Here is a 16,497-nt window from a genome sequence, read left to right on the forward strand (position 1 = left end):
GCTCAGAGAGGAATCCTACCAACATAGATCTTTTACACATGTACGAGCTGGATTCTGCACGTATTGCCATTACCACCTGAATGTAAATAAAATGCCCCAAATATTTGAGTTGCATTTAAAATGGAGTTGTTCTGGCAAGGAACACTCTTCATCCCAATTCTGAGCAGCTGGAAAATGTTATCAGAAGATTGTGACAGCCCAATTAAAGCATTTGATTTACTTTCAAAACAGTATTTGCCAAAGCACTGTTGGTACAGAATGCCCCTTAGTACAAAACATACCTGTCTGGAAGCATGCTTGCTCTCAAAGTAGGTAATGCAATATTGTTACTCCTATAACTGCATTACCTGTGTTCTTGAAAATACTAAAAAATACTAAAAACTGAACAGAATCCTACTGAGATTTAAAACTAACTTGAATTTACTATAAAATTTGATTGCAGTCGTATGTATTCATCTATTTTTCATCTGGCTTCCTAAAGGAATAAGTTTTTCAGGCCAACTGTTGATTTCTTCCCCCACTTCCTCCTTCTGAATACATGACCAGACTCCTTTGCCCATTTACAAACTCAAAAAAAGGCAAAGCTTTAAAGTACTACTAAGTGTGAACATGCTGAGAGAGGGTAGCCACTTCTCCCATGTCATTGTGCAGGGAGAGGGAAAGGAGGCAAATTTAGGAGTTCCATTAGTGCTTGGCAGCAGCTGCTCAGCAAGCACACAGCTGCCGAGGAGCAGCAGCCCCTGCTGTCACCGGCACACCGGGGTGCAGGGAAATCTGGGGAAGGAAGGATTTGGGTAACGAAGGATAACTCCTGAGCAAAGCAGGCCTCAGCAGCTCTGCTCCTTGTGTTCGGGGTTTCAGAGCAGGCACTCACCTCCGGTCCCACTTTCATTAGTACAGATAATCCAGGGAACACAGCGACAGAACAGCAGTCAGTCCCCTGCTTCAGTGGACCAAATTCTTAGACGTTTCATCAGGCAGAGGAAATTCATTATGGTATGTTTCTCAAATGAGTCTTATGAGCAGACTTTCAAAAAAGGTATTTTGGAGCTAACTCCTGCTGGCTTAAAGGGAAGCAGGATTTCAGCCTCTGTGCCAAGACCCTCAGCTGTCAGCACACAGTCTGCCTCCAGAGTCCTAACCTTTACATCTATGCACTTGAAAAGGAACATCTCACCCAATATGGCTGGCAGCACAGCAGCAAGAGGAGACAGAAGCTGTGTGTCACACAGTGTAGCAGATTCAAGCCTGAATTGTCCATCACAAACACAAACAATTAGAAGAATCAGATATGCAGCCAAAACAAGTTTACATCCACAGTGAACTAAGAGGTTAATGCACTTTTCTCTTCCACCCAACAGCATCCAGGAGGGCAGTGTGGCCTTCAGCTTCCTGAAGGCAGCCCACTTTATTTTATTTGTCAAGCTAAAACCTCAAGTTATGAAAAAGATCAGTTCAATGCATTTTCAGCAGTACAGTAAGCAGTATCGCCACCAACTCTGCATTAGTTATCAAAGTCCTGGGGTCTTTCTAAACTTAGGCCTAGTTTTGGCACAGTTCAGCACAATATATAATGACAATCATCCCTTACATTGCCAGAGAAACTGTGGCAGAAGAGTGAAAATGCTCAAAATGACATAGTAGCAGCCATGGAGAAGAACTCAGGACTCAGGGTTCTCAAGCTGAGTTAGTTGTTCAATGAATCAGAGTTCTGCTTTGAAAGCAAACAATACTGAAGGGAAGTTGAAAATGGGAAATCATGCTGTAAAGTGATGAGTACCCAGACTGTTTAAGCATCATTACACTCCTCAGTTATGTTTTGCCTCAGCCTACAAAGTGTCCCTCTTCCAGAGGCACATCTCCATCCTAAATGTGAAGTCAGCAACTTCACAAACATTTCACACCTTGTGTATTTAACAGTCATCACAAACAAGAAAAGCCTGGACTTTAGAGTTCATAGATCTGTGAAACTTCCACAGAAAAACATCACTAATTTTGTTAGCAAGCATTTGGCTCAGAGTACAGAAGAGAAAACAAACTCACATGGTGCATGGAACATCACTAGCACAGATGAATGATCTTTTATAAACTTGTCGAAGTCCTCATCGGTCAGGTGATAAACTACATTTTCTTCATCTGCCCAGGGAGTCTCTGGAGCCTGTGGCTGAGGTGCCTGTGGGCTACAAGACAAAGAGACACAGCTTAAAGGCAGCTCTTTGGTGCTAAGCAGTCATCTTGGCAAGTCAAACTGTAAGGAACCACTTTGTGCAGATGTTCACACATGTCTGACACACCAACCCTACTGAACAGCTTCCATAATTGTACCCATCCAGAACTCACAGACACTGAAACACAGATAAAACTGGAGGAGGAACAAAAAAATCTGCAAGAAGCTCCTGAGGACAGATCAGCAATGGAAGGGGATGGAGTGAGGAGTTAACCAGACTGCTTGGTTATTACATTATAGAAATCAAATGCATTTTCTATTACTCTTTTACCCTCCTCAGCAGGATGCTCCCTTTCTCACAGCATTCCCACTTTGTAGTTCACAGGAGTCATTGCAAACGAAAGAAAAAAGCAGTGAGCAGAAACAGCCAATTTAACCCGTCACCTTGGATACTGACAGCGTGATTAGGGCCGGCAGAGAAAGGAGGAGCAGTGTTGGGACCATGTGCCAGCTACACACACCATTTCCCCAGGAATACATGGTTTTACTCTGAACAGATCTTGGGAGCCAGGGAAGCATCCTTATGTCCTCACTCAGCAGTGGGCTTGTAGGCCTACCTCAGCAAAGATACTCAGCTGCATGCTTCACCTAAAAGGCAAATGATGTGTTCTACCAACATCACTATGATTGCACCTGAGTTCAGCTGTCTTTGATGGGTCAGAGCCTGCTCAAAGACACTGTGGCAAGTCTGGAAACTGAACCTACTGCAGCTCATCATCCCAATAAACAATTGTTTTTCGCTTTTATTAATGTACATTAAAAAGAGAATTTGGCAGCTGTGATCTAAACTATGCTAATTGACATTTTATTTATTAAAGCAGTGTTCACAGAAAAGACACCCAAACATACGAACATTGGGAGCCAGACTTTGAAGCTGTTTTTGTCAGCTGCAGTAATGAGTTCCAAACCCCCCCAAATTCCCCAAATTCTTTGGCAAAGTACATGTCTGGATGTGACCCCATCTCTGCTGAAAGCAGATTTACTATTTTTGATTAAAACGTATTATTGTGTTAGCTGCCTGGAACAAGGAATGGCAAACAGATGATAACTCATTTATCCTGCCTTACTCATTTCTAGGCTGAAAGCCTAGTTTGATAAAAAAAAGCAGTAGAGATGCACAGATTCAGATAGCAAATTCTGTTGATGTAAGCAATAGGTGTGATCCAAGAATATTAAGCAATCCATGCAGAACTGTGATGCACATCTCTGCCTCCTGCTGCTTCTGTGATAAACAAACCAAGAAGCAAACATCAAAGTGAAAGATGGGAGCTGTACCTGGTCAAGCAGCCCAGAGTGCAATAATCTCCAGGTATCCTGGCAGGGTAAAGGCTTTCCAGCAAACACCATGACACTTAATGGATTTGGGAGCTGGGTTGAGCAGGCAGAGCATAATGAACATGGACACAGTGCCTGCAAAGCACTGGGAGAACATGGTGCTCAGCAGGGCCTGGTGTGACCTATTTCAGTCAGGAATTAGTAAAGCAGGGCACGGGATGTTTATTCAAATAGCCTAATTTAAAATGCTGTGCGTGCTAATGAGCCTACACAGGAGATGGTAAGAAACACCTCAAGGCCTGGAGAAAGCAAAATTTCAAATGTCATTTAACACTGAGACAAGGCACATCGAACACCTGATTAAAATGACAGAAGTCCAGAAGAGTTATCAGAAGCTAATTCAATTGAGAGCACAGGACAAGTTCTGGATTTAACAAAGAAGCTGATGCTAAGGAAGGGCCTGAGGGGAATCTATAAAAACAGCAAGACAAACTAAGCAGCTGTTGAAGGCAGCAAGAAGCTTCTGGGCTTGCTTACCACTCAGACTGATACAGCTGTGTATCAGAATTAACAAAAAAGTGGTATGTACAAAACAGCATCTCTGCTGTGTTGGATTAAGGCTGTGTGATGACTCATCTCTATCTTCTCATGAAAACATCTGAATCTCCACAATACAGTAGCCAGTGCTTATTAGGAAGATAATAAAGGTGAAGTATTTGTAAGACTGATACATTAGCACACTTAAGCATAAGAAAGAAGCACCTTTAATAAGCAGGAGGAAAAAAAAAAAAAAAAAAAAGAGGTGTTGGAGCCCTCCAAACCAGCAGTTCTTGTTCTGAGAGGAAAAAGCATGGACAGTGATTTAAATAATTCTAACTTTCGTTAAATTATATCATGTTCTCTCCCACAAATGAGCCTAAGATCACCCACTTTCAGCACTTTACCAGTAGTATTTAGAGGGGAAAAAAAAGAAGAGGGAGAGAGAGAGCTGCTTTTCTGCAGAGTGTACTTATTGTCCATACGTAATGGGCCATTTCATACGGCTCAATGTCTGCTGGATTTGCTTCCAAGACTCTACAAGGACAGCACATGCATGCACAGTATAAAAATGCATTGGTTTTCCTTGCCACAGCCCTGCCATGCCTCTGGTCCTCAGAGTAACATTTTGTACAAAAGCAACCTTTCAATATTTTAATATTATGCTATTCTGAAACACAGCCAGTGCACCCTACAGCTATCTCATTGCACTCCTTGGCTTTCCTAAAGCCCTTGCCATACCATTTTGACTACTTGTACTGCAGATTCCTCAGAATAGTAAATTATGTATGCAGCATGTTCAGCCTATATGCACTTTTATTAATAATTTAATTGATTGTAATTTAAGCATCAATTACTGGCAAAATATAAGTACACATAACTCCTCAATGTGGTTTCTTTAAAGGTTGAACTTATAACATAAAACAGGGGCACCAGGCTACTGCTCAGATCATCTTTTGGGCAACTAATAAGCATGCACTAAGTGAGGACAAACAGCTGTCTTTAGCTCTGGACTGCTGAAGTATCAGCCAAAGCCCACAGTGGCTTGTTAGCAGAGATTATCATTGGAAAGAGCTTGCAGCTGTTCTGCTTTCCTCCAATAGCCGTGTTCACTTGCTGTCACAGCACTGATATAAAGGTACTGCATATTGCAGGGATTATCTGGATATTATGTGGGCAGAGGGGGAAAAAAACACCCCAAACAGCTAATGTTTCACATATGGCAGCCAAGAGATAACCACATCCTTGCAGAATTGAAAAGCATAACAAAGTGCAGGTGATTAAGCCATATCCTTGCTCCAAGGGCTGATCATCTTCTTCAAGTTGCTGGAGTTGCCATCTCAATCACTTACATTTGAAGACTTAATTTACTACACCAGGCTTAATGACTCTGGCTGAATTCCTCCTCTTTGAGCCACTGGGCAGTACTTGCTTGCAGTGTTTGTAGCCCCTGATGCTCACAGGATGCTGCTCTCACTTCATTTGTGGGTTCCAAATCCTGAAGTACTCCAGCTGCTGCTGCTGGAGACCCTGGGCTACTTGCAACCATATGCATATTCCCAGCACAGCCCCAGTGTACAGCAAAATACATTCATTCTGAGCCAATTTTGCTAAGCTGTGCTATTACAATAGTTTGCAACAGTCTGTTCCTTCCCATGGGTTTGTTTCCTTTCATTAGCTTCATTTCAGTATTGTTTCCACAAGTGCAGCAAACAGGGGAGGGTTACAAAGATGACACCATGCCCAAGAGCCTGGGCTCACTGCAAATGGAATTTCTCCATCACCAAATTATCTCAGCTCTCTCCAGCTTCTCCATTAGCTTCACTGACCACTGGTGGGGATTTGCACCAGTTGAAGAGCAGCTACACACACACACTTTTTCTGTGTGTCTCTCAACTGCTAGTGTCATAGGCTCATTCAGCCCCCAAAATGTTTATGACTGCAAAAAGCTCTCCTTAGGTAGAACAAGGTGCTTTCTACACTTTCATGTCTTGACAGCAAACACAGATGTTGTAAAAGTGACTACCTATCCAGGGTGCCTTGATCTTCAGTGTGTCACTGCAAGACACTTTAAAGGTTTCAGCTAAAGGCTGATGAACCAACAAGAACTGCACACTTGGTATATACATTTTTAATAACACAACAGCAGTCAAATCTTTTGCAAGGCGTTAAGTTCAAGCACCCAAGATCACTGGAAATTTAACCTGGCATTTTTAACGAAGCTGAGATCTGTGTATCTGCATTTATTTTAGTCCACAGTCAGTCTGCTATGACAGACAAAATGCAATTGTGAAATGCAAGGCATGCATGCTAAAAACCAAACATTAGTCAATCTCTCTGTATGAGTTTAGCTGATCTCAGCGGGGTAGTTTTGTTTGCTCTTCTGAGCAGAGGGAAGGATGGAGAGATGTCTGATCCTAAACCATTACATTCTGTAAATAATGAAGAGTACATAAAAGGTGGAGTGCATGAAGTTCAATGCCTTACTGTTTCAGCCACTCCGCGATATCTGCTGCGGTAGCACCAAAGTTCTCAAAGTTGAACAGGAACTTTCCTTTCCTGTTAAAGCAACAAAACAAGGTTCAGTCCTGGCCCTAAAAGATAAAAACACTCAATTATACAAGAGTGCATGATTTCTAAAATAGTTGCAAAATATAACAGACTCAAAATAGCAGATTGTAGGATATCCCCGGACATTGAATTCTTCCTTTATCCTTTCAAATTCAGCAGAGTAAACATTCATCCCCGCAAGAACCTGGAAAAACAGAGCATAATCTTACTGATTCTTACAATACAGCAAGAACATCACACCATTTGTTTGAAGATTTAAGTAAAACCCACTTCTATCTGGGCAGATTCTGATTTCATTCATATAGCTGTCATGCAAGGGGCTCTCTGTAAATGCACTGAAGTTTTTCAGATTTTGTGCAAGGGGAAACAGAACAACACTTGAGTCTAATCCAGAAAAAACACACAGCAGTTAGCATGTCACCTTCTCATTGCTCTGGAAGCATCTCTGTTTCTTTTTATTCACCCACTAACAGAAATACCTAAAGGGAATTCTCTCAATTGCAGCAGTTGTGCTCTGTTGCACATGTGGATTTTAAACTACAACTAGATTTTTTCCTTCTTCTGCATGTAGAAAAAAGAGTTCTTAGTTCATATCCAAACATTAAACAGGACACCAGAAATTCTACCCTCAGCTCTCTTGTTTCCACTCCAGCAATGAACTTGTCTATATCTAACCAACTTGTCAATGTCTAACCAACCACAAGCATTATCCCAGGTCAAAAAGGCACTTATTGAAAGGCAAGGGGAAATCAGCATGACTTTGATGTGAAAATAAAAAGTGCCCTATATCCATGAGCTCAGGAAATAGCACATGGCATTTATATGCTCTAAATATGTTAACTTAGGTAGGGCAGGGTATAACGAGAGTTATGAATTAACCTTGTCCTATAGTCTTCAAAAGAGAGGCACAGAAGCACAGTAGCTTTTCAGACTAGCACATCAAACAAAAACTCTCTCCTCCCCAGTCTTCACCTCTATCCCAACCCATCCTCCATCTCAACAATCCCTAAGCTTCAGGTTCAGGGCTCCTATGACTTACACTGTGCCCTGCAACTTATTCTGTGCCCTGTCCAAATGTCTTCCAAATGTTTCTGATGTAAAAATTGGAAGATGGGACTGATTCCAAGTTTTTGTGGGTGTGCAAGTCACACAGAGGTCATTCTGCTGTCAAACTGGGACCCAGGAAGTTGCTGAGATACCACTTCTTGATTAACTTAGTTTAATGGCATTGACGCTTAAATAATTTTAGCAGCAAGGTCTTAATCCAACCCCCTCCTCTTTCCCTCTCCAAAACCAGGATTTTCTCCTTCCAGCTGAAATACCACATCAGAATTTAATACCACATTCCTGACTGCAGCAAACTGCACAGACCAACCAAATGTGCTCAGAGCCAGCATGAAATAAATCTTAAAGCAGAAAATCCTCATTTGAAGGTCAACCGTTCCTAAGAATGTGCTGGAAAGTCACAAAAAGATACTTTGTTTTCTCTTCCCTATCCTAAGAAATTATGAATTGAACAGAGGAGAGTACAGAAGTAAGGTTTATACTTGCTGACCTAATCTTCCACTTTGAATTTTCCTTGTAGTTTGAACAACTGGATTGATTTAATTCATATGAGATTATCTAGACTCAATTCTCCACTTTCCTTATCCTCCATGCTACCACCTAAAGGCAGGTAAATGCAATAGGATCAAGATACAATCAATGGTTGCTCTATAAAGCAAGAACCAGTTTTGTTAACTAATTCCCTAATTAACACCAGCCTACCAGATTCCACATTTGCTGTGAACTTTCAGAGGATTTCCTATGATTTAAGTGGGCATTCCTGGCTATGTCAGACAATTTCACTGTGGCCATCTAAAAATGATTGATAAAAATCAATAACTTGGATTCATTCTGGTGTTCATTACATTATATGAAGCGTATTTAACAAAAAAGCTTATTACAACAGGATTTGTTTTAATGACAAGAGTAATAGCTTTAGCTGGCCAATAATCACAGAGTTATGAAATATCAGGCTGCCAGAAACCATCAAAAAACACCTACTGCCCAAAGCCAGGGCCCTCCTGCCAGACACTTGGCAAATATGATTTTAGCAAAAGACTGAATGACCCCAGCTTCAATTTAGGTCCATTACCTCTTGTAATAGCCATTGCAGAAACAAAGATCAGTTTATTCCTTTCACCTCTGCAGTGACACTTGACATATTTCAACACTTATCTGCTCTCCAACAAGCTACCTGTAATCTAAACCAACTCTGAACCTTTCCTAGCTGCCCAAGTATTTGGAGCTTCTGACCATTCCCGTTTAGTTGTGACCCTCTACCCTGATTCTCAGTTTTCTTGATGGGATTGCTCCAAAACTGGTACCTTACAGCACCAAAAAAAATTTTAAAAAGAAAAAAAAAAAGACAAGCATCAAAGAAGGAAAACTGATTAAGACTGATCAGATGAATAGGGGGTTTGGTTTTGTGAGAGGGCAGGAGGTTTTATGTTGATTGCTGTTGTAATGAAGTTGATTGCTCCTAGGATTGAAGAGATACTTAAGCATATTCTCAAGTTGGTCTTTACGGAGCAGAGCATTCTGGCACACTCACAAAGTTCATTGGCATTAGGGAGATGGTGAATGGTTTGCTAATATCCAGTTCCCCCCTGCTCTGGTGGACACTCACCAGAGCCCAGCCAACCCTCTAACCACAGGAATGTTTCCTGCCAAGGATAAAATAAGTCCATTTCTGATTTGGAGCACTTTTTCCTTCTGCACTGGGTACAACAGAATTAAAAGATATAACCATAATATAAACTAAATATGCCACCCTGCCTTCCTCTCAGTAACAGCACTGGGACAAGAAACAACCAGTCCCGAGGGAACACAGCGACCAGAGACAGGTTCAGTTCACCCTTTCACTTTTATGACCTAATCAATAGGCAATACTGCACTTAATTTTCCTGCTATATAACAGCAAGAATCACTTTTGAGCCTGGCACATCCTGACAGTTAATGACAGGTCAGATTAAAAGGCCAAACCTTCAGCTCATCCAAACCACTCATAAACTTTGCAGCCAAGTCTTATCTGGAGGTCAACATCACTCTAAGGCACTCCATGAATAATTTATGACGTGTAGAGCACAGTTAACTTTAGAAATGGCAAGCTGTGTACACATCCCACTCAGGAAGCTAATTGGGTCATATTTTGACAAACAGACCAATTTTTGTGAAAAACATGGGTGGCAGTGGCATAACCGGACTTTCCTCTGAACTGATCCTGCACCACAACCCTCCACTGCAAAGAACTGTGTCCCAGCCCTGTCACTCAGCTGTGCAGGATCAGCCCGGATCTGTAGAAACCATTTCCAAGTGAGGAAGGAAATACTCAAACCAGAATAGATCTAAATTATCTGGTCTGAATTTAATAAATGAGCTGCACATTGCAGGAGGACAGAGTGCTGTGCAGCATGCCTTCTCTCTAGCACTGTCTCTGTAGGTGATGCTTTACATTCCTAATCCCTCTCACCCCACAACCTACTGCCATGCAGGGTGGGAGTGCCTTCCCAAAGGCTGCAGCACATGCTCCTCATCTCTCTCTCTAAGGGAGATGGCCTTAGAATGCTGCCTGGCTCTACAAAAACATTCTTGAAAATATCTTCTAAGGCTTGTGCCATGTCCTAAATAAATCTGAGTAACTCCCACTCATTCCAGCCCTAAGCAAACAAAGATTTAAAGAAAGCACTTCTGAAAACAACTGGTTTGGAGAATGTTGGGCAGTCTGACAGCACTAGGTGATCACAAGAACAAATGGCCAGAGCTGCCCCAGCAATGAACTGCAGTGCTTCATCTTTTCCTCACAAGGTAACCTGTAAACACAGCAGTGAATGATCCAACAGGTAGCATCAGACCAAATCCTGCTACAGCCACGAAACAACAATCCTATTTCTTCATCCACCACATAAATCATACGTTAAGCACATTATAAACCTCAACTAGACAGGTGCCTTTGACTTGCTTACAGAGATCAATACACCTTGTAACTACAAAGGGGTAACTAAATTACTGTGAATTCTGTACTTTATTAGAGTCAAAACTTACTTTTATATCACTGTGACATCAGCTTTGACAGAGCTACAGTTAAACTGTAAGATTCTACTAATGCTGAGTGGCTGGAGGGTGACCAGTAGCTTATGGGAGAGGGATTTCCCTCCCATAACACTATGATTCCCCCCCAAAAAAGTGGATTAATAACTGCAATGAGGGCATCCATCCCTGACCTTGCTATGAAACATCAGACCAAAAAGCTGGTCAAACCCATTAAAGTAAACATTTCTTTCTTTACCAAAATGAGTTCAAAAGGCCTAAAAAATCATAAATTAGAAGCAAAACATAAATCTACATAGTGTCAGAGCTTGTATTTCCATGGAAAAAACTGCAGTGGATCTAAAGGGCAAGGAGTTCACATCTCATTCTCTAATGTTTTAGAATAAAAACCAAGAGAGAATTCTGAAGAGATCTGGAACAGAGTAGATTATTTCTCTTTTCAGCTGGCTTAAAAATGCATCATTTTGATTTTGATAAATATTTGTCGATTTATATACTTTTAAAACAACAATGTTAAAATTATTTTTGAAATGTCATATAAATCTCATTGTCTCACTTACATATTTACCCTTGAGTTCTGTGGCTGCCTGCTGATAAGATGGCATCATTCTCTTACAAACACCACACCCTGATAAAAAATAAATTGTGTAAGTAATATGCCAACAACCCCATTCAATCTCTTCTATAGTATCTATGTTCCAAAGCATATGAAGTAATATTTTATATTTTAAAAAATTAAACAAAAATTCTTTATCTGCTTTACTAAATCATTATTAGATTATTAGTTTTTAAGTATGTTACTTGTTATAAGCCTCTATTTTTGCACATTTTTCATGCTCTTCATCTTCATACTCTTTCTCATCCTAGTATGGAGAGAGTAAAACCATCTTATATTCCTCAGGCTCTGAGCTGAGCCCAGAGGAGAATACAAGATGAAACACACATATCAAAGTCAACAGAAGATGTCATAATTGTGAACTCAAAACAAAAAGCTTTGTGCAATACTGGTCTTTGAAGGGACAGGGGGAGGTACTCCAGATTCATCCCAACTTAACAAGGCTTTGAAATTAATTTGAGATGCATTTCCTAAACACATTACACAGACATCAAGTGTTAAACAGTGCTCTGTTAATTGAGCAGACATAGCTCAGAAGCAACAGCCCTTGTAATCTACAATAATGTGCTGTGGAAAGACAAAGGGTGAGTGAGGAAGACCACCAGTGTGCAGTTGGAGTGTGCTGAGTGAGAGCTGCATGATGATGCTCTGCAGTGCTAAGCAGATTAGCAGTAAATCACCTTGTAAGCAGCAGTTTTCACCCCTGCCAAGTAAAATCTGTGCATGCAGATGGGAAGGGGCAGGAGTGCAGACAGCATGGAAGAAAGGTAGCTGGAGCCAAGCACTCCAGACAGTTGTTGTGGAAACTCCCAGTCCACCATGGGACAGTAGTCAACACTTCTATTCTGGTTAACAGACAGAAAGTTTTGAAAGTATCTTCCAGGAAAAAGGAACAGATTTTGCAGCCACTACTTTAGGATCACATCAGCATGCCTGGAAAAGAACATCCTTTAATCTGATGAAGGAGAGCTCTTGTTTCTGTGGTCTTTCCATCCTTGATCTCTCCACTCAAATTGACAATGAGGTTGTTAAATTAGCGCTGGTCAAAATGACAATTTCTTGGTGGGTACAGACCACACATTTAAGACCCACTGAGGTCTTGTAGCTTCATCCAAACCACTGAACAGACATCAAAAGATGTGAGCTGGCAGACATCATCCTCTGAATCCTCTATTTCTTCTCTCCTCAGGAGCCTCAGGCCCTTAAGTCCTGCAGCAATTTCCCTGTTTTCCCCTCTTCACTCTCTTACTGTTCGCTGGAGTACCTTCTAGGGCACAGGCACACACCAGCCTCCTCCACCCAGACATCCCCCCCAGCATCCTCCTCTTCTCAGCTCTGCTGCTGCCTCAAACTTGCTGCTCCCAAACTCATTTCAGTACACCCTCTCCTGTCCTCATACTTCTGGGTTCTCTCTTTCAGGACACTGCCAAGCCACATATACCCCTCTACAGGCATAAAAGGGGAACCTCAAAAAACTCATTTTCTTCTGTTCTTTTTTCTTGTATTTTTTCCCAACAGGGAAGCTTAATTAAATACAGATTAGTCTTACCACTAGTTAACACCTACATTTTTAAAGCTTTGTTTTCAATCATGTTTATAAACAGCTCCTTCTTTATTGCCAAATCCAGACAGTCTCCTGCAGGAGTCTTCTTTGACAGAGTTAACTACAAATAAATCTGAATGCCTTCAAGTACACCTAATATTTCATCTTTAGTGCTGTCTGACTTTCTAATATAGGCCTGAAAGTACAGTGAAAGGTCTGCAAGTGGCAGGCAATATCTTCTGAGGAAAGCAAGCCTTTGCTTTGAGTTGTTTTACCCAGACCAACCATTCCTGAAATATTCAAGTAACTACATCTAAGTCTGTAGTTGCATTCATCTCCCTCTGCACCGGTACTTAATGAAAGTGCCCATTTCCTATCAATCTGCCACAATTAATCTAAAGCCCCTGCTTCCAACAAAGCAGAGAAATAAGGCAGCTGTCTTCCCCACAGCCTCCAGACAAAGCCTATGATGTCCACTCGTGTCAAAGACCTCCCTTACAAGTAACAAAAAGCTGAATTTCTTTTAGTGACCAGTCTTGACGTGCTGCTCCCAGTTATGAAAGGTAACACCTGGATGTAACCAATAATTTCAGCTGCTCAAAGGCCATATTTTATTGTAACTGCTGGATGTATTCTGTCTCCAGTAAAAGGAGCAAGAAGAAATTTGGACAATAACCAATTCAGAAAGTCTTGTGTGTTAAATAAAAGATGAGGGAGTAACAAACTGATAAATCAGAGGAAAAAAAAAAACTCACAAGTAGACTTCCTTCACAGCAGTTTGGAAAGCAGCACAAGTATTACAGCACTGAAAACTAGCAGGTGTTTTGCCACTTCAAAGAAGAGAAACTGGAAGGAGGAGGGTTTCTGGGGGAACGGTTCAAAGAGAACGAAGGGTTAGATAAGGCACATTTCACAAAGAGGCTGAGTTGTGGAAAACAATTACTCCTGATAGAGGTAAACTGTGAAAGCACTGTGCAGCCCAGCTCCCCCCGAAGGGACGATTTACAGCGGAGCAGCCGTAGCATCTCCTGCTGATCCAAGGCTGCAGCTACTGGGAACAGCCACACACCACACCAGGCCACACAGGACCACTGCAGAGTCCAAAGGCACCGAGCCACAAGTGATTTAATTTAAAGAAAAATCAAACTAAACCTTGGGCAATTTTGGCCATCTCGGCAGCGCTCAGATGAGAATAAAAAGGTAGACTGGTATTTCAGGCAGTAAGTACAAGAGAAGATACACTGAGCAACACCAGATAATGCTGCCATGGGACACAAGTTTTAGAGAGAATCAAACAGCAAATTGCTTGTGGTACCCAACATCAACTTCCCTATCAGGGCACTGCTGGGAGGCTTTCCTAGTTTAGGTCACACGTTTATTCCCTTCTCATGGCTTCCCTGCTTCCTGAACTGAGCAACAACTCAAGTGCAACACAATCTTGCTTAGAAGAGCTGGAAAGCCTCTCACACAGCAGTCACAAGGAAACACAAAAAGGCAGCTGTAAGACTGCAACATTAAGGAACAAGTAGCCAATGCAATGACAAGATAGCATCAATACAAGGTCAAGGTCACAAAAAGAAACTGAGAGACTCCAATGGACTCTCCTCTTCCTGAAACCTCACTGAGTTACCCCTGCCCATGTAGGCAGGAACATTCAGGGTGCCTCTGGGATGGAGCAGGAACAATAGTCCTGCTCCTGATGACCACACTGTTCCCTCTGCCTGCAGCACACAGAGTTTCTGTTCTGTACAGCACAAATCTAGAAAGGACAACAGGTAAAAAAATTATAGAAAGTGGCTGCTTAAGAGAACATTGGGCAAGAACCATCAGCACAAGATAAAAGAGACAAGACTGGGATACAAGTGATAGACAACCAGGGAAAAACTGAGGACAAACAGGCAGAACAACACAAGGAGCTGAATGATAAAGGTGGCACAAGATGGTATTATTAGTGAAGCACAGGTGAAGCTTCTAGTCAGACATGGACATGTCTCAGTGGAGAAGGGGGAAAGAGGTGACAGGACATGCTGGGCTACTTACATGGGGCATAGAACATCATCAGTAGGGGCTTGTCTTCCTTCTTCAGAAGCCTTCTCAATTCCTAGTGAATGAACCAAGGAAAATAAAAACACGCTTGTACTCAATGACATCGTACTACAACTTAAAAAAACCAATATATGTATTCATAGAACACAGGTTCATTTATCTGAGGGTAAAGGGCTCATCTTTCCTAACACACAGGACTAATTTTTTTTTTTCCTTGCCCAATTTTAACTTGAAAGAAAATGACAAAATTTATTATACATTCAGCTATCTGCTGAATATCCTAGACCAGTATCTCCACTGTTAATATGTGGAAGTTCGATGGTTTAGTTCATTCTCACTGCAGAATCTCTACCTGGAAACTCTTTCTTCGCTGACACATCCAAAATCCATATTGCAATTCAAAAAGTCAGACTCAATAATAACAAAACAAGTTCACTTTTCACACTATGAAACCTTGCCAAACCTATGAGATGCCATGCGAAAAGGATTTTTCAGTACCAGCACGACAGAAAAACTAGATGAAGTTTTCAAATTGAATGCAACCCCTGGAAGCCTTGTAATAGAGTACAGAGGGTGAGCATTAAAAATTAATCTTCCTACAAAAACTGAATGTCAGAATAACCATTTCTAATATTAAAAATGAAAGCCAGAAAATTGAAAAAGCCCTTTACAAAATACCAGCTAGAGTCCAATCAATTAAAGTTTAAAAAATCTATAGACTAGAAAACTAATATAAAAGACCAAGCTGATTATATTAGAAAAAACATAATGAGTAACTGTGGTGGCACCAGCTTTTTAAGGAAGTTTCATCACATTCACTGCTTTCCCACTTAACACTGAGAGGACAGTTCCTGTACCAAGTCAAATCCCTCAAGATTCAAATCCCCTTTCCTCCTGCTTCACACTCCCTAACCTCAGGCACATGAGGGAACCCAAGGTTCAATGACAACCTGCAGTTTGAAGAGCTGCATTTTACCTCCTACTTGCATTCTGCAGGGACTGCAACCTGCAAGCTGCTCCAGTTCCCTGAGACAAAAGAGGGCTGTGCCCCCACACCATCCACAAGCTCTGACACTTGCTGTGTAGCTGGCAGACTGAGGTCATGACCACATGCAGGGCAGGGGAGGACAGGAAGCATAGCCATCAACCCACAAAATTTGTCAAATCAACCAGGCTAGGTACTTTAAATATCCCTCCCAAAGAAACAAAATAATGGTGTTTCATTAAGAATTAATACAAACATACACACTCCATCCCATATATTTATAAAACAACAGGACATCTATCCAGCTAATGTACCTTTTCACTGTCAATATGCACAATATCTTTGGCTTCAGGATCTTCCTCCCACAGTGGAGCACCTTCTGGATCCTTGAGAAAGGCCACCATAGACTGTAAAAAACAGGGGGGAAAATCTTTCAGAGAAACACGAATGGAAATCATGAGACAACCAATCTCAAATCCATGCTGTGATGTAAACCCCATCTAATTAATGCCTTTGCTTTTCTGCTCATATATTCATCTGCTCTAATGCAGATTAGCACAAATCTCCTGTTGCAGAACCAAGTGATCCGTGGGTGTGTACCTTCA

The 16,497-nt window shown here is 41.4% G+C and overlaps 1 protein-coding gene across 1 annotated transcript in view; it reads right to left on the reverse strand.

Moving 5' to 3' along the window:
* Positions 1–16,497, reverse strand: part of PDIA5 (protein disulfide isomerase family A member 5) — a 97,217-nt gene that overhangs the window by 46,243 nt on the left and 34,477 nt on the right. The window contains exons 6-11 of the mRNA XM_084209260.1: positions 16,207–16,299; positions 14,902–14,962; positions 11,263–11,330; positions 6,703–6,794; positions 6,527–6,598; positions 2,044–2,180 (exon numbers count right to left, since the gene is read on the reverse strand). Coding sequence (XP_084065386.1) covers positions 2,044–2,180; positions 6,527–6,598; positions 6,703–6,794; positions 11,263–11,330; positions 14,902–14,962; positions 16,207–16,299 — 523 coding nt within the window. The remainder of the gene's footprint in view (positions 1–2,043; positions 2,181–6,526; positions 6,599–6,702; positions 6,795–11,262; positions 11,331–14,901; positions 14,963–16,206; positions 16,300–16,497) is intronic.

This window comes from Fringilla coelebs, assembly GCF_963513975.1.
Source record: "Fringilla coelebs genome assembly, chromosome: 7".
NCBI lineage: Eukaryota > Metazoa > Chordata > Aves > Passeriformes > Fringillidae > Fringilla > Fringilla coelebs.